Genomic DNA, 19,300 nt, shown 5'->3' on the forward strand with positions numbered 1-19,300 from the left:
TGCTTTTCAGTTCTGCTACATCCAAGTGTTCTACAGGAGTGTATGATTTACCGAAAACAAGCAAGTGTTATCTTCGTACTGAGCACACCAAAAACTCTGCTATCAGACAAAAAATACGTTCTACATACACAAAATTAAACCAACAAGTTCAAGAGAGATCAGTGGACCAAGAGTTCTTTTCTCTTATTTTTGTTATTGGACAAATGGATGATATTGTTGAAAAATTTTCCTTGGAGAGGGAACACAAAATTTTTGGTGACATTTTGGTGACAACTATTAATGAAACGTACAATGCATTGACGTTAAAAGTACTCGTAGCTTTCCAGTATCTCTCATGTATGTGCAGGCGTGCACAATATTTCATTAAGTCGAATGAAGACAATTTTGTAAACATTCTGGAATTTCATGACAATGTTAGAAGACTTGCAGCTAGCCAGAATTATAACGAGCCGCAATTGGGACTATACTCTGCTACCCGCTGTGGACGATACGCAGTACCTCGTCACGGTAAGTGGGGTGTTGACGAGAGCGTTTACGCTGATCAATTCTATCCGTTTTATTGCTGTGGAAACTTTTATTTTGTCTCAAGGGATGTGTCCTCGTATATCGCTGAAAAATGTCCCTATCACTGCACGGGCACTTCATCACCGCAAAACAAAAAATCAACACATTGCCACTTTAAATACGAAGATGTTTTCATAGGTTCCTTGCCTGGCACAAAACAACAACTTTTTCAAGTTACAAATACCGCCCTCCATATCCATTCACGCCAGCTTCAATTATGTGAAAAGTCAACACTTAACAGATACTGTTCTTTCAGTACTATGTGAACATAGTCAAATAAACGAAATGTATCTTTACTTCAAACATAATTCTACCCGTTTGAAAAAACATTCGCAGTTGGCGGCTTGATTTATGACATTCTCTTAAGTAATATAGTTATATATCCCATGTTTAAAGCCCGACTACAGAAAAAGAAAAGAGCAAAAACATTTTGGCGGGGCGGCTTTTATGGACAAAAATTTCACAGTAGAGGTTTCTACTTGAAGTCGAGGAAGTCATCACAAGTGTGCAGCTTTGTCTTTTCATCGGCCGAAAAATGGCATATCAATAGACCAGTTTAGGAACAGTTATCCGTACAGAATTGTCTTTTCATGAGTTGAGCAATTTTTTTTCCGAAAGTCTTGTTCTGCATTTCTGTTTTTTATTTTGTTCCTTTTACACTCACCTTTACAGCGTTGCCAGACTAAACAGGTTTGAACCAGAGAAATTCAAGAATCACGTAAATGTAAAACTGCCAAAAACCTTTGGGAAGTTTTGAATCATTAACCAGAAACAATATAAAAATGCAAAAAAAACGCTGTCTGGATATTGTTTTGTTTTTTTTGTAATGCCACGGGGCGCTGACTTGCTGTCTACGTTATCAGCATAAATAATATTAAAATATATACATGTAAAGTCTTTGCAATCAGAGATAAGAGAATTCCAACTCAGGTGTAAAAGGCCATTACTTTCAATTAGTTTTGGGCTTAATATGTGTCCCTTATTAAGGGGGATGTAGTAATGGGAACCCGTGTTTAGGAATTTGTTTTTCACTTGTAAGAAATCGTCGTTTTTTGATCGTTTTCTTTAGACAAAAACGATCAAAGCCCTTACGTGGTAATCGTCGCTTTGTTCGTTATTTCGTCGTTATTTTTATGTAGGAAATGATCGTTTTTCATCGTTATTTTTATGCAAGAAATGATCGTTTTTCGTCGGTATTTTTATGTAAGAAATGATCGTTTTTTCATCGCTATTTTTTTGTAAGAAATGATTGCCTTTTTTCGTCGTTTCTTAGATGCAGATCGGCGTTTTGTCATATTGCAGTTAAAAAAAATGACGTAAGAAACGACAAAAAAACGACGAAGAAACGATCTTTTCTTACAAGCAAAAAAAACGACTTAAACGACTGAAACTAATGAAAACGAAGAAAACGACGACAAAACGACAAAAAGGACGAAAAGGACTGTTTCTTACAATACGATTGTCGTTTTTTCGTCGTTGTCTTCAACAAGGGAAGAGAACAAAGCAGCACCTGGTCAACTTCAGTTAATAGGTACGACACATATACATACCATTGAACTCATTGTGCGAAGAACCTTTCACCCGCTGCCTTTCAGAAAAAATTATTCTATTAAATCATTGACCAGTCACAGACGACATATTTTGTGTCCAATAATAAATTAAGGAGAAATATACAATTTGAGGCTCCAGGTACAGTAGAAGCATTCCAGTTAATTCTTTATGCTCAAAAGTTGACAAAAATTGAGGCATTTGAATGAATTTTGGAGCGTGTTGATCAGATTAACCCGTAGCGAACTCCAAGTGTTAATCAGTACTGGGCGATTGTAAATGCAATTCTCCCATGTAATATAATTTGATCGCTTTCTTCGCTTGAACTTTGCTTCTTTCAAGCGTATTAGAACAGCGCAAAAGACTTTCTTTCAACAGTCACGTTGATGAAGTAAGAAGGACAAAGACCTAAGGAGATGGAGAGCGTGTGATCGATCCCCATACGGAACTTTATTTTCGCACTTGTATTTAGACTTGCCAAGTCTGACAAGTCTTAAATGTGTTATGACCGTAGCTCTGAATCAGAACTGATATCTAGACTTGAAATTAGACTTGCCCAGTACTGATATTGACTTGGCGTTAAGTACGGGAACACCGAAATGACTCTAAAGTTATTTTAAAATATACTTGATACAACATCGCAATAATTTGTTCTATGCCACCGCTGAGATTTCGGAATCGGAGCAAGGTTTACTCCAACGATTTAAGACTGAAGGGAAAATCTGTTTAATACAATGATTTACTGTTATTTACAAACGAAGAGCTTACAATGCCAACTCTTATAAGATAATGAGTTCTTTTTCTTACCTTTACCTCATCCAATGGTACTAATTACACACCATAAGACAGTTTGTTTTATTTTTTAGAGAAAAAATTGCAAGTCGCAGAAACCTAAAATACTGACAGAACTGAAACAAGCTATATACTTTCACATTACCTCCTACTTTTCAATTTTTATCAATGAAAACGCCTTTCTCCTTGAAAAAAACAACTACTGCATTTTTTTATAAACACGCAAATTAGGCACAATTGTGGCATTTTTCTCATATAGACAAAAAAGGAAATAGTGCTTTTATCTGATATATCTACAACATTTATCAAGATATCCTTTTATTGAAAATTGTGCGATGCATCTAAGGATAGACATTCTTGAGCCATATATTAAAGACTTTTAAAAATAATAGCTAATAATCAAAAAGGTCATTTTTGATATATCTTCAAACCAAGATTTATTAAGCCATATGCAAGCAATTCTTTTAAACGGACAATCTTAGATTGACATAGAAAACAAACCTGAAAAAAAAATCAGATCACAGCGGCGTCAAACTAAGCACTTCATTCAAGCTAATATACAAGCCTAATGTTAATAAATGATACGAGCAGTATTCACTGAACAGTATCAAAAATTTGAAGTAAAACACAAAGCTCCTTCTATTTACGTTTCCATCTTTTCTCATTTTTCTAATAAAACCCGAACTCTTTTTGAATGAAATCTCAGGTTTTGATCGAAACTGTTTAGGTAGTCACTCTGGCATTTCTTAAACATCTAACGGTGGGTGTTTGCTGTCATAAGTTATTGTTTATCAAATTATGAATTATGAAAACAGTACCTTTTTAAACACATGCACGCAAACAGCACAAAAGTCAGCTATCCCCAATGTCAAGATACTTCGTCCGCGCAGACAAATCATTGACACAAAGGACTCTATTTCATCAATATCGCAGGGAAATCAGACAAGCATTTTTACAGTCGACGACTTTAGACAATAGTTGCAATAAAACCATGACAATATATTTATGACCATTTAGTAGTTTTGTCCATTTTTCTATTAGATCCATAACCAAAAACCATTCAAATGATAAAAGAACTAAATATATAAACGCCGAATTAAAACATGAAACTATCAAACTCTCCGAGTTTTTCCTCCAGCATTTTTTAAGAAAATAACTTAAGAAAATGGTCATAAAGAGCTGACTTCATTCAATGCATTCAGGAAGTTTCTTGCAAAGAAATGCTTTGAACATCAGACAAATTGTTACGTGCAATTGGAAACAGTTAAGTACATTTGTTTTGCTATATTAAAAACTAATGAGATTTTTCATTAATCATTAATGATACTAAACAAAACTACAACCAAAACACAAAAATACAAAAGATATGAGACACAGACTAAAAAGGTCTGAAAGTAAATTGTGTCAAGTGTTATTAAGACTATTACAATTTCTAGCACGGAAACAAAAGGATAAATAGATTCCACTCTATCTCATTAGGAAATCTGTTACCGTTGAGACTAAATAGCAGCGCAATAAGAAACAACAAAAAACAAAAAAGGAAATCACACTATTCTATAAAAAACGAAATCAAAATTTAAAAACCAATAATAATTATATATATATATATACACTTATTTATATATATATATATATATATATATATATATATTCAAGCCACGATCAAAAAAAATATAATATATATGCATATATATATATATATATATATATATATATATATATATATATATATAATGTTGATATAAATATGTTTATAAATATATATATATATATATATATATATATATATATATACATATATATATATACATATACATATATATATATATATATATATATATATATATATATATATATATGTATATGAATTATATATATATATATATATATATATATATATATATATAGAGAGAGAGAGAGAGAGAGAGAGAGCAGAACAAAAAAGCTGTGAAAAAATTTTTGGAAGGAAATGTCACAGTCACAGAAACCTCAATTGCAAAGAAATATTGGGACACATATGAACCAGACAGAATTTTTTAAACAAAGTTTCTCTAAGATTAATTACCAAAAATCATAGACAGAAGCAAACAATGATGCAAAAGAGTTACACTCATAAAAGTTTCAAAATCCGTCAGATGGAGTAATTTTCTCGTAAAAGTTTATTCCAATATTAGAAACAATTTTTTACAAATATTAGATAGAAAAGTTATTCATACTAAAAACAAAATTTAAGCAATTTTTTCACTAATACCCTGGGTACCTCATGAATATGACTAATTATTAATTGGCAATGAAATTACAGGTAACCCATCTCAGTCAATTCAACAATAAGAAAGCACTAGCTCACAATTTCAACCTTTTTTCCGCCATTTCCAATGCAGTACAACCAAAACTCTAGATTTTACGATATATTTTTTAATACACTGATTTCATAGAAAACGCTGTCATAATTTTCAAATATATTTTTCACAGTGCTCTTTCTTGTGAAGTTCATCACGAGTTTTTTTCATAGAAAAAACACGCGCCAACATTTTTCTTCTTTAAGCAATCTAAAAATGGATAGCATTTGATTAAGCATCATACCAACTCCACAAATGCCTTTAAACTGTTCAATGCTGCCAACACAAGAGAGGACAGGACATGGATCACCTGTCCACAGTGAAAAAATCTAATCACTACATAACTTCTTCTAACGAGTTCCCTGGTCTTTTCGGTGCACGCATAAATTCAAACAGCTGATTTCGCAAACGCTGTTTTATTTATCACTACTGGTCCAGATCATCATAATGAAACAGTTACTAAACTCTGATCTTAGACATTCAACAAAATTAAGATACCTATCTGTACTTAGCTGTCGTTTTATCTTTGCTACCTCATTAATTCTACTTCTGATACATTGCAACCTACATATAAAAGCGCGTCAGATTAATCAAGACATACGATTTTAAAATCTAACAAAAGCACATATTCGTCCAAAAAAAGGAATCTGTAAAAGGAACCAACGAAATTTTTACCATTCTAATTACCCGCCCATATTTTGCTCGAGCATTTAAAGACTTTTTGGCTACCAACATCATCCTCCCTCTCATCACACACGGGTTCAAATCGCCCGCGTACCTAACTCTGAGGCAAATTCAGTTCTCAGTCAGAGTCTGATTCAGGTTACGTTTTGTACTGAATTAGACTAATTCAGATGAAAAATTTTGAATAAATTTTGATTCAGAAGAATGCTGAATTCTTTTTCTGAACTCTGCTCTGATTCAAAGTGATTCAGAAATCCCTTCACAGTTGTTGCTTATATTCTTCGGAAAAACTTAGAACTAAAACTTTAAACGTCTCTAAAATTTTTCTCAATTTTAACTAGTTTTAACATGTTATTTCCCGATGCGTTGACATATAGAAAACTAGTATGCAAACCTCTAAAAAATTATATAGACCAAAAAATAGCAAATTTCTTGCTCTTACCCTCGCATCTTCAAAAAAAAGAATATTCAAGTACTCCCTGAACGAACCCGCCTTAATGCAAAAAAATGACTTGGCAGTTGGATTTCTATGTCTCTCAACTCTTTTATAAGTTATCGTGATGGAAAACAGATTATAACAGACCTTGTTTCAAATGTTTGAGGCCAGGTCACATGTCGAAAGACTGCAAAAGCAGGACATGTAGTGCACCAAGCTGTGAAAGGCGACACAACGCAATTTTTCACGGCGGCTTACCGAAGAAGGATACTGCAGATGATGTCTCAGATACTACAACGGCAGTAGCAACCAACATCATTCAAGGAGGTCTCCCATTGGTGCGAATCAAGCTGACAAACAGAGACTGAAGCCTAAATGTACTAGCAAAATGTGAATCAGGATCCTCAATTTCATTTGTGGACAAGTCGGTGGTGGCTAAACTTCAACTGCAAGGCCGAAAAGCGTTCTTATCTGTAGCAGGGACCCATGGCTCACAAGATGTCAAAACTGAAATAGTGACGACAGCTGTTTCTGCCCATGAGAAGTCTCGACCATTGACAACAGTGCAATTTTATGTTCATGTAAAATTCAGTCTGGTGAACAGTTTTGGGAGCTGTAAGATATGAGAGAACGTTACCCCCATCTGAAGAATTTGCCAAATCACAGCTATAATCTAAACGAAGTCTAAGAAATTTTTGGACAAAACTATTACGACATTCATCACCCTTTCGAAATCAAGAAATCAGAGGACAAAGCTGCACCATGGGCAGTTAAATTAAAGATTGGCTGGGGCTTAAGTGGTCCGCTACCAGCGAAGCAGGCAGCAACCCTTGCCATAACAACAACATCAATTACAGATGATAAATTAGCAAACCAGTTAAATAATTGGAGGAATATAGAGTCCTACTCCTCAAACTGTGATGTCACTGGATAATAGAAAGAAGAACAACGAGCGATCAAGACGTTAGAGCAAACAACGCAATTCAACGGTGAATGACACGAAGTTGGACTTCTGCGGCGATAGGACGAAGTGAAGTTGCCAAACAACATCTACTCTGCAAAACCTGAAAAAGTCAGAAAAATATGCAACGCAGTTGCAAAGTATCAAGACGTAGCCTTTAACGAATACCTCTTACCAGACTTGGTGCAAAGTCTGATCGGAATCATTTTTTGCTTCCGAGAACACCAAATAGCTTCATCAGGCAAGATAGAAGCGATGTTTCTTCAAATCGCGGTCTCAAGCGACGACAACCGATGTCTTCAATTTTTCTGGCGAAAAAAACCTAGAACAAACAATGGAAGTTTACGAGTACACACGACACGTTTTTAGGAACGAAAGTTGTGAAAAACTTCGAAGCAGAACCAAAATCATCTTCAATTTTTAGACTTAACTGGAATGTCGACAGAGACAGTCTCACTGTCTGCCGTGGAACTGAGCAAGAAGTTCCAGCAAAAAAACTCAGAGATTTGTCCTATCGTTTGTCTCAGCTGTGTTCTAATCGCTTGGGATATGTTCACCTTTCACCATACAAATGCGGTATCTTCTCAAAAAATTTTTGGCAGCAATGGGGCAAACACGGGACAACGAACTGTCAGCAGATCATTCAGAACTGTTAAATGATTGGGGCTCTGATTTGAGAGAAATAAGGACGAAGTCAACAAATCGACTATTTTTTGGAAGATGGATGTTCAAAGCTGAGACTTCACATTTCCACAGATGCATCAGAAGAGTAAAGTGCATCGCGGCATAACTGCAAGATGAATCGACGTTAAGAGTGAACTATGTAATAGGGAAATGTCATGTGGCACCCATCGGACACATGACAATACCAAATTTAGAACTCCAGGCCGCAATTTACGGAGTTCGTCTCAGAAAGCAGATACTCAGCGAACATGATGACAAAATTGACAAAATCTATCATTGGACCAACTCTTCATCGGTACTACAGTGGCTACAAGCAGAGCACAAGAAAAAACAGATGTTAGTTGCCAACAGAGCAGCAGAAAAACTGGAAAACTCATCGATGGATCAACGGAGACACGTCAAAGGTGTCGAAAACCCTGCCAACATTGGGACCCAAGGAATGTCCATCGGAGGCCTAAGGAAATCTGTGTTGCTAAACGGGCCAGCATGGCTACAATGGTTAACTGGACAAAACAATGGTGCCAAGAGAAAGAACTCGAACCCGAAGAAATTACCAGGACTGTAGCCACAGAAACTAAACTAGACCAACCATTGGACTGGAGACGATACAGTAGTTTCAACCAAATTAGGTTTGAGTAGGTTCAATCTTTTGACATCATGTTCGATGAGTATTTTTTTTTCTGAGAAGAACTCCGTAAACTGCGGCCTGGGATTCTAACTTCGGTATTGTCATGTGTCTGATGGCTCTTTTTGCTGATTTGAAGCAACGCCAACATCTGCTCAGCAACATTACCTGGACAAGAGCAACAAGATACAGAGGACAACAAAAATACGACAGCAAAGAAAGTTCAGATCAAAGTTGTGGACCAACCCAAACAACAGGAGTCGAACGATAACAAAACAGCTATTATTTTGGGTAACCTTGACAAGCAGTGAATTAACTTAGTGCGGATAAGACTTGCATTCAAGCACCTTCCTTGTCACACATGGGTGATATCAACGCAACAGAAATAATGGCTGTTAACAGTCAGATTTTGGACCTAGTAACTGCACAAATTCGTCTGGAAATAGCACTGGCAACAGTCAGTCAGAAACACGATGTGTTACGCGAACGTCAACCAAAACATTGGGACAAAAGAAAACATTTTGGCAAAAACGCTTACGATGGCATCTACCGGTATTACAGGATCTAAAAATAAATCGGCGAAAACATCCTGAGAAACAATGAAGAAAGCAAATTAGTGAGAACGACATTAGATGTGACAAACTGGCAAATATGGCAGTTGTCCGCTCAATTAGAGGAAGAGACATCGACTCTTCAAATTGAACTCTGTTGTGTAATTGAAAAAAGACAAGCATGTATCAATTATGCAGTAAAGCACATAAAAGCTTTCAAACGTTCTAAGCCAAACAGCGAATATTGTCGAAAACTGAGAAGAAAGAATGAAACATTTAAAAAATAAGAGAAATCAATTGCAGAGCTACAGAAAATCATTGATAAGAATGTGAAGGAGTACGAGTTATTGAACTCTCCATTGTCAATTTCAGTACAGCCGCAAACAAGTAGACTAAACTGTGTTCCGAGTGGTTCAGTAGGCTACAAACCCAAGGAACCCTTGTATTGTCAAAGGATGCAGCAACTTACCAGTGCAGATTAATGAAGAGGGAGAACTCTCTAATTCTAGTAACACCAATTGTCAGTCATAAAGTAGTAGAAGAGCAGCGTTTTCAAATTATTTGTTTCCAGGCAAGACTTACAGATACTTGCTACCGGTTGAGGAGAAATCCTGAGAGAAGTAAAGAGCTATCGGTAGCTGAGCAAATTTCAACTTGCAAAGATCACAATCAGAGGAAATTTCAGTTCCACAAACAGAAAAATCAAGAGATTTGGAAACTGTGTGCTTAACAGAAGAGCTGCAGAAGCTACAGCAGCAATCACTTTTTTGTCAAAGAAAGACATGAGTATGAGACTCAGCTGGTACAAACCATTGTTACCAACTGGAACAGAAAGCTGTTAAAAAGGAAACAGAGGCTTCTAGATTCTCTTAATGAAGCAATCGAGGAACTCAACGGGCAAATGAAGTGCATTAAAGAAAACTACACAAAACAAGGCTCACCCATCAGAGAACACAAGTGAGATAACCGAAGAGCAGATGTACTTTTTACTCATCTCCAAAATTGCCGAAAAAACGGATCTGGTGCATGAGACCCATTGGGTTGACAAACCACGTCAACTTCACTATGATCATCAACAGAAGAGACTCTCAGAGTGTAACCGGTATGAAGTACGATTGTGCCAAACAGAACAGTTAAGAATATTGTGGAGGAAACTAAAACATATGGTTCAAGCAAACCTCGCATTAAGATAGATGAGAATGTCAAGGCAACAAAAAAAATCTCACCAAATATGCGGAGGAAATTGCTCAATAGTAGCAGAAGGGGGTTTCAGAGACACAGCAAAGACTCAACTTGATGAGGGTGCTGAGGAAGACATCTTCGAAAGACATGCCTTCAATCGAAATAAAATCTTGCACTCAGTGGAAACACTGATTCTTCGCAACAAAAAACTTATCCCAGCAAATTGCAATGCGGATGGCACCTTGTCATTTGCTGGTGGTTGCCATATGATAATTCATGAAGAAGCTGGCAAAAATTGGGCCAGTCGAGTTATTACTCAAGAGACCACAAATGTTTGTTGCGAACAGAGCAGCAGAAATACTAGAGAACTTATCGATGGATCAATGGAGACAGGTCAAAGGTGTCGAAAACCTGCCGACACCGGAAACCAAGGAATTTCAATCGAAGGCCTAAAGGAGTCCGTGCGGCTAAACGGGCCGGCATGGCTACAACGAAGCGAAGTTAACTGGCCAAAGCCATGGAGCCAAGAGAACGAACCCGAACCCGAGCAGGTTATCAGTACTGTAGCCACAGAAACTAAACTAGACCAATTTTTTGACAGGAGACTATACAGTACCTTCAACCGAATTAAAAACTTCATTGCCTACTGCATGAAGTTCAAGACGAAGCAGAAGAGGCCTTTTAAAGGTTAGCAAATACTGTTTCAATTTGTTTAAAACAAAAGCTTCCCGAATGTTTCAAAGTCGATAGCAAACTGTAAAGAAATCTCAAAAACAATAAATAATGATAAAGTTTCACCTTTCATGGAAGAAAACGGAACAAGTGAAAACGGAACATAGAAGAAAATGGAGTGAAAGTTCGACTGAAGCATTCAAACCTTGATTTCAATTCGAAACACCCAATTAACAGCGAAACATCCAGTTGTACAACTTCCTTTGGAGCAAGCACATAGAGACAACCTACCCGAGGCCGCAGAGTGCGTGAGAAACATGCTCCAAGAACAGTACTGGATCATAGGATTAAGAAATGCGTTATCGAAAAGTGCAGATGCATCAAATGCAGAAACAGGAAGGCCAACTCAATCCACCCACCGACGGCAGACCTACCACGGGAACGACTTGATGAATATGAGTTTCTATTCACCCATACCGGATTAGATTACTTCGGACCCTTTGAAATTAAATTAATGCGACAAAATTTGAAAAGATGGTGCTTCCTCTTCATTTATCTAACAACCAGAGCAGTGCACATCGGAGTCGTACCGTCATTGGACACCGAGTCGTGTCTAGCTGCAGTGACAAGATTCATTGCAAGACGTTGCTACCCAAGTACCATCATCAGCGACAACAGAAAAATTGTCGTTGGAGCAGCCAACGAGCTAAAAAGCAATCATGAACGAGTGGGATAAAGCTAATATTGAGAGTGACTTAGCTCAGAAAAAGATTGTTTGTAAATTCAATCCACCTGGAGGTCCACAGTTTGGTGGAATCTTGTAAAGACTGGTTCAAAATTGCGAGAAGACTATTATTGCAATCTTGGACAATCGAAGCTTTACCAACGAGGTACTCAGCACAACAATGCGTCTTGTATAGCAAACTCTCAGCGCAAGACCCCTGACAGCAATAAGTGACGGCCCTGAAGACTTGACGGCACTCACACCAAATCATTTATTGCTAGGACGAGAAAACGCGAGTGCACCATTCATGCATTCAGTGAACGATACCATGACTTGCGAAAGTCATTCAAAATGGCTCAAGCATATGCTGACATGATCTGGAAAAGATGGACTGGCGAATACCTTCCACAATGGAACCAGAGATTGAAGTGAACAAAAGAACATGTGAGAAACCTGATAGAAGGCGAGTACCCTTATGGCTAGTAGATGACTCTGTGAAACGCTGTGAGTACAACTTGGGACAAATCATTGAGATCTACTCTGGTAACAACGGCGTTGTTCGATCAGCGAGAGTCAAAATGGCACATGAAGAACTGAACCGGCCAGTAGTGAAGTTAGCGCCATTATTCTACGGTGGTTTTCCCAAGATCAAAAATACGGACGGCGATGTTGGCGGTACTTCAAATCAGCAACAAAAGCCATCAGACAGCAAGAAATAGCCTCTGATAATGACGAGACTTAGAATTTGTCAAATCTCAAAATGGTCAAAACTGAAATGTTTTACAATTTGGGATCGAAATTTGGTACACCACCCGAATTTTTGAAGGGAAAACCTGAGCAACCCGAGAATATGGCACAAGTTTAACCTCTGAGCTACTCATGAACCCAACGAAGGCTATTGCATCAGACACACAAGTGTTGCTATTAGCCCTTTTATGGTGCAAAATAAAGATTTTCCAATATTTTGTCATTTATCGTTAAGTTTCCTCAGTTGTTTATTTTATGATACTTTAGGTGTTCATTATAGGCCAAATAACGTACATTCGAGGCGTTTAGAGCCACTCAAAAAACATCCGTGCTTATGTCAATAAAAATAAATATTGCAGTAATTTGACATTTAATATGTAAACAATGACAAATAACCCAAATGTGTGAATATTAAAACTATATTGTATTCAGAACCATTAGAAGCTTTTGCCAAGAGCAGTTGGCTCTCAGATTAGACTAAAAATTGATTCTTTATCAACTTTGGTCTTTTTTTAAGTTTTCCTAGATTTTGAGATCTTGCGAGTTTTAAGTTAGTTGAGATTACCTGACGAGAAGTTAGCAACAATAATAGCTACTGGTTGAAGCCTTACAAACTTCAGCACGAGATTGAACATAGATTCTCACTAGGGGTTTTCTTAACTTCAATCAACAAAATTAAAATTGTGGTCCCTTACGTCCGAGCGACTAATTATTTCGACGAGATTCTGAGTCAATCGAACCCAGTGGAGAACCAGTCCGGCGTAAAGCTGGAGAACCAGGCTGTGAGATATCGGTTCCGCTGAGTTTTATGAGCAGCCGCAACAAACCAGCAAGTAAAATTTTTAGAGCATTAGTTGTTGACCTAAGTGACTCATACAATGCATGGGGATCTGAAAACCATGGGTTTAGTTCGCTATTTAGTGCAAAAGTTTAAAACATGGTGAAACATATTTGTACTATTATTTTTTATTCTTTTCTTGTCGCTTTTTCTAAACGAGCTGCTGGAAAAATCAACCGAGAAAATTTCTATTTACAATACCTTTATAACTGATGAAAGATCAAAGAAAGAAGTGAAACAGTTTCTTATTCTGTTGTAGTTTTGTACAAATATTCGAAACTCTAAAAAGATAATTAGACTGAATCCAAAGTTACAAAAACTTTAGACCAGTTTTGTCGCCCGACAGAATCACGTTTTTTGTCGCATTGTTTACCTTTTTTAGTGTTGCTGGTGCTAACTTGCAGCCCATGCTGATAAATTACCTGAGTTATTGTCTCATTTAGTTCACAGGAAAAAATAAGAAAAAATATACAAAATAATGTTTATTGACTCATGACTTGACATAACGCCCTATGACACGAATTTACGGGCTTGTTTTTCGAATTTGCGCTATATATTCAGACGTATTAGGAATATGATTCGTTTATACGGATTCGATTTGACGTATAACCGAATCATTTCGTAGCGAAACGATTAACCGAATCATAACCGAATCATAACCGAATCATAACCGAATCATTCGGTTTGACGTAGCGATTTTATGACTAGAAATAGTGCGAAAAAAGTGGGATCCAGGCCGTGTAATTTACGTCGAGGAGGGTACTTTTCCGTGAAAATATGTGTCGAATCATTTTCCAACCACTTCAACCCGGGCTGTGTGTACCGCAACTACTACGGATCAACAAAGTAACATCTCTCATCTGATGAAATATTGGTTCAAAATGTGATCTCAGTTAACTAAAAATAGCCTTAGTAATAGTTAACTAAAAACTACTCCTAGTTAAATAAAAATAGCTAATTTAAACGATCCTGAAAAAGAACACTTTTATTCAAAAAGTTGGCTTGCTTAAATTGTACATCTGCTTTAAAACAGTGTTGGTTTTCTAAAAAAAAATTTGACTGGCCTAAAAAAAATATTTTTAGGAACAAAATTCGTTTTGTTGGTTTATTTAACTCCTACAAAAAAAATTAGACGAGCAAAACAAGAAACTCTTGATGATTTATACTCACATACAGTCAGGAGTTTGGTTCTCACTAATGCTTTCAATTAAGTAATTTCTTGGCGTGTCTGGAGCAAATTTATAGCTTCAAAATTTCATTTGCTTATTTCGTACAAAACGAAAGTGACATCCAACTTTTTTAAACATTAAAAAACAAAGATTTGATCATAAAGATTCTTGAAACAGTTGAATGCTTACCCAATAATTTTGATTGCATTTTATCGACTACTGTACTATTCATTAGAATAGTTTGATAAATAGTTCTGCCAATTTACCAATTTGGTTTATTTGGAGAACCTCTTGAGACGTTTAACAATAAGCTGTTTTATAAAATTATTTCGTTTAGTTTGTATGAAACGATGAAATCCAAGTTTTTTTATATATTAACTAAACTAAAAATTTTTATTGAAACAGACTATATGTACACTGGATAGCTTCCCCACACATTTGGTTGCATTTGGTCAACTACCTAACTAGCTTGAAAACAACTAATTTTAGTAGTTATTCCACTTACTTCGTAACAAACCAAAGAGAAAGACATCTTTTTTCTCAATAAAGCTATACCCAATTTTCTGAATGATTCGGAGTCTACAAACCTTTATGGAAATTCACAGATATCATTGAACCTCGCAGTAATCACAAAGACATTCGGCCGTGGCATTTGTGCTCAAGTGTTCAAGACCACAATTCAAGACCTTTTTTCCAGAAAACAACAATATAAAAACTTTTGAGTGATGTTTGCATCTGTTTTTCTAATGTGCAAGTCACACAACAAAAACACTCAGCCCCAGTTCAAAAACAGTTTCAAGCAAACCTATAAGTGCTTCCTCACTGGTACAGGTAGTTGCCTTGACTATATCCAAGCAGCTTTGACCCATCTGTTACTATAGAAACCAGTCTGCAATCGAAACTCAGAACAACTCAGTACTTCTGCAACGAAACACACGTCTTGATGAGACATATCACTACTGATCACGTCTCATCTCAAGTCTTAAGACTTTTGAAGCCATGTCAAGATTTCCTCAAAACTTGTCAAGTCTAACTCAATTCTTGGCCAACAGTGGGCAGGTCATGAGTCAAGTCTTGATCAAGACTTGGCAAGTCTTGAGTCAAGCCTCTCAAGACTTGACTCATGACTTGCTAAGACTCAACAATTAATTTAAAACGTGCCAAGTCTAAAAACAACATTATCAGAGCTCTGATACGGTACTGATCCAAGACTTGCTTTTTCATTATCTCAGTAGTGAGTAAAACTCGACATTCAATCTGGGAATAGATGTGAACGCAAAAATTCGGCCATACTTTTTTATGCAATATTAATGAAAATCCCATTAATCAAGGATTACGTCAAATGGGCTTCTAAACTTAATAAAAACGATTGATCAAATTTAGCTCACTCCATGACGTTTGAGAGCTGAAACCAGTGATCAAATTGCCTCTCAGATTTTTAGATCTGCCTTGAAATAGATTCCAAAGCCATACACAAAAACAACTGTTTTGGCTATGTATTTAAGAAACTGTTAGCAATGATCAAGCATCGATTTTTCCCATCTTTTAAGTGTACTAAACAATCAACTTTTCATCATTATCGATGAAACGTTAACAAACAGCTCAAAATTTTGAAAATTTGGTTCAATGATTATACAACTGTTATTAACCGGTTATCAAGATATATAATTTATTAGAAGATAAAACTATCGAGAGTTGAATATGGGGTCAGTTTTGGAGGTTTCACGTCTGTGAACGTAAAGTGCAATTTTTTCTTCTGCAGAAAAAATACTGGACCCTACGTCCTTTGAAACTCAGTTCAAGACAATTCTGCTTTTTTGTGCAACTAAAACATTGACAGGTCTCAATTATTTCTGTTTTGTTCCTTTCATACCATCGGCAAACTAATTTTTTAGTTGGCCTAGACGCACTTTGTGGAAGTTATAAACAGGTTACAAAATTCTGGGATCATTGGAAATTTTTGATCGAAATAAGCTTTGTACAAAAAAAATTCTTTTGAAACATTTCTATGTATTAAATGGTTGTGGTCAAGCAAGCCGATAGGCAAGCAAGCCGGATTTTGAAAATGAGGTCACGTAAGCCGAAAAATTTTGGGATACCCCTATTTTAAGTTGCCACAGGGAAGGCCGATGGGCGCGCTTCGCCGCGATAAACGGCCCGGGGTTTCCGGATTACATCCCACAGCGGATGAGAGGCATGGCCATCGACAGCGGTCCGCTGAGGCCCGTACCCACTAGATGTCTAAATATTGACGTATTTTAGTTTCTTTGGTGCGTTGGAATACATTATGCACTATAATACTACGCGCAGTATTGATTGTAACGGCTAACAATATATTATTTCTGATAAATTACATAACTATTACATAACTTTCGGCTTGCTTTTCTGTCCGCTTATCTTTACTTCGGCTTCCTTTGCGTTCGCCGTTTGTAACATCAGCGAACAGTTTGTGAGAATGTTATTATGGAGAGTAGTGGACACTCAATCCATGTGAATGAATGTGTTTCAAGATGGTCTGATAAAATGGTAAAAACTGAGCACCTGAATGAAGGAAGAATAGGGTTTATATGTTAACAATTAATAAAAGTTGTTCTTATTATTTCAAAGAAATTTAGTGGAACAAGCTAAATTCCACTGCTTTATACCTTGTTGTGTAGCTCATGAAAGGATCAAATCTCTGTTTAAAGGAAACTAAATCTCAGATACTTCTTCGCAACTTAAAACTGGGTCCGTTTTATTCTGAGTAATATTGCAAGCTCAAACAGAATGCTTTTTTTTCACTTTAGATTGAAAGAAAAATTACTTTGAATCTGAAATTTTACCTGCCCAATTTTTTACGGCAAAAGTGATCATGATTAAAACTTATAAAAGATCCGTATAAACAGGTTGCGTGTTATCTTTCCTGGCGTTCGTTAGCATCCTGGAAACACAATCTTCCGTTAACTATCGGAAAAAAAAATTGGTGCTACTTTTCTACCTCTGGTTGCAAAATTCCTGGAGCCTCCTCCGAAACCCCAATCAAATTAGTTCGGCGTTCTTTTTGTGGCTACAACGTTGACAAGGCCATATTACTACATTGTTAATCTACTTCTACCATCAGAAAGTGGCTTCTTAGTTGGCCTGGGCAAATATTTTACATAATTTGCGTTGAATTTAGTGTTGATCTGACATAATTTTTCGTTGACTTTAGCGTTGATCTAACAAAGTTTTGCGTTTCTAACCGTAGATCTTACATAACTTGGGATGAATTTAGCGTTGACCATGTTTAGCGTTAAACTTGAACAGGCATTCCAATACTTATGATTCGAACATTTAGTGACAAAGCTAAACTTCCCTGCTTTATGCATCGTTGTATAACTTATCAAAAGATCAAATTACTTTTATAGGAAACTAAATTTTGGTTGCTTTTTCCCAGCCTAAACAAAGCTGTGTTTTAATCTGAATGATTTTGCAACCTCGAACAGATTAATTTTTTTTCCATTTTCGATTGATGGAAAACTGATTTCGATTCTGAAGCATGCATAAACTCAAGTTACCAAATTCATACGATTTGCGACTGAAAATTTTTCAAATACGCGATGGAGTGAAAGCAAGTTAGCTTTATTCATGGCTGACTAGTTATTTGAGTTGTTCTGATTTTTCTTTTGTTGGTGGCTAATCTTTTCTTTTGTTTAAGCTGAGTTGAATTAATTGAGTTTGTAACAGACAGGTGTCTTTGCATTGTGCCGGGGCTGAATTATCTAATTTGGCCAAATTAAATGCTAAGAGAAAAGCGTGAAACTACTTGGGGGAGAGATTGTTGAGAGATTTACAGACATTGTCATTTAGATTGCCCCCCTCTTCACTTCAAACTCTGACCACCACAATCACATCAGCCAAAAAATGACAAAAAGTATGATACAAGACCGAATCGCGCCTTAGCAGAAAATTGGAGGAAAACAGAACAAAAACAACGGCGAAAAGCGACACCAAACGCACTTACAACTAAACGTACAAATTGCTTTTCCGCAGATTTTAATATTTTTCGTTTTCCAACAAGTTAGCAGAGTTTAAAAAGCAGAAAATAAGTCAACGCTTCACTAAATTTTAAATTTTATGCTCCTTTTTTCTAGAATTTATTTTTTGTAATTTTCATGGTGACAAGCAAAATCAAAAATAGTATCCGCATTCATCACCTCAAACGGACTTTAACAGGAAAGATTTTCGGTTAAGCGAGACAATTTTTAAAGGTATTCGGCTAACTGAGCGGCAGGCGGCGGTTACGAGTGACGATTGAATTAATGAAGCTGCGTGTTATTGAGCTAATAGCCCATGAATTAATTGACCTCCCGGCCCGACTAGCAGTACGGATGATAGAACCGAAGAGTCATTTGAGAGAGAAAAAGAAAAAGACACAAGCAGACATATTAGCACAAAGAGCCTCCAATTTCAATTATTCGATGACTCAACGAGATGTCATGGTGAGGCGGACGGAGCGATAATTGGCCAGGCTTCTGTTAGAACAACTGTCACTTTCAGAAAACACACCACGCCAATAACATACACACGGCATGTAGGTAGACTAAAATGGCAACGGTACCACAGAAGGTGTATGTGGATTGGAGTTGGGGGGGGGGGGGGGGGGTTGAGGACTGGTTGCGAGGATGGACGATGCCAAGGTCCAGGAGATAAGCCGATTTTTTTCCTACCAAAAAGGATCTCAGAGAGAGGCAGGACGATCCGAGAGGCATCGTGGAATCAGAAACACACGGTCTGGAAAAAGAACGTGTAAGGCGTTTATAAGG

At 36.7% G+C, this 19,300-nt stretch overlaps 1 protein-coding gene across 1 annotated transcript in view; it reads left to right on the top strand.

Moving 5' to 3' along the window:
• Positions 1-338: 338 nt before the first annotated feature.
• The window catches only part of LOC142354106 (uncharacterized), a 33,384-nt gene continuing 14,422 nt past the window's right edge, over positions 339-19,300 (top strand). Inside the window, exon 1 of the mRNA XM_075406377.1 lies at positions 339-507. Coding sequence (XP_075262492.1) covers positions 339-507 — 169 coding nt within the window. The remainder of the gene's footprint in view (positions 508-19,300) is intronic.

This window comes from Convolutriloba macropyga, chromosome 15, assembly GCF_964194025.1.
Source record: "Convolutriloba macropyga chromosome 15, txConMacr16.3, whole genome shotgun sequence".
In the NCBI taxonomy this organism is placed as follows: domain Eukaryota; kingdom Metazoa; phylum Xenacoelomorpha; order Acoela; family Convolutidae; genus Convolutriloba; species Convolutriloba macropyga.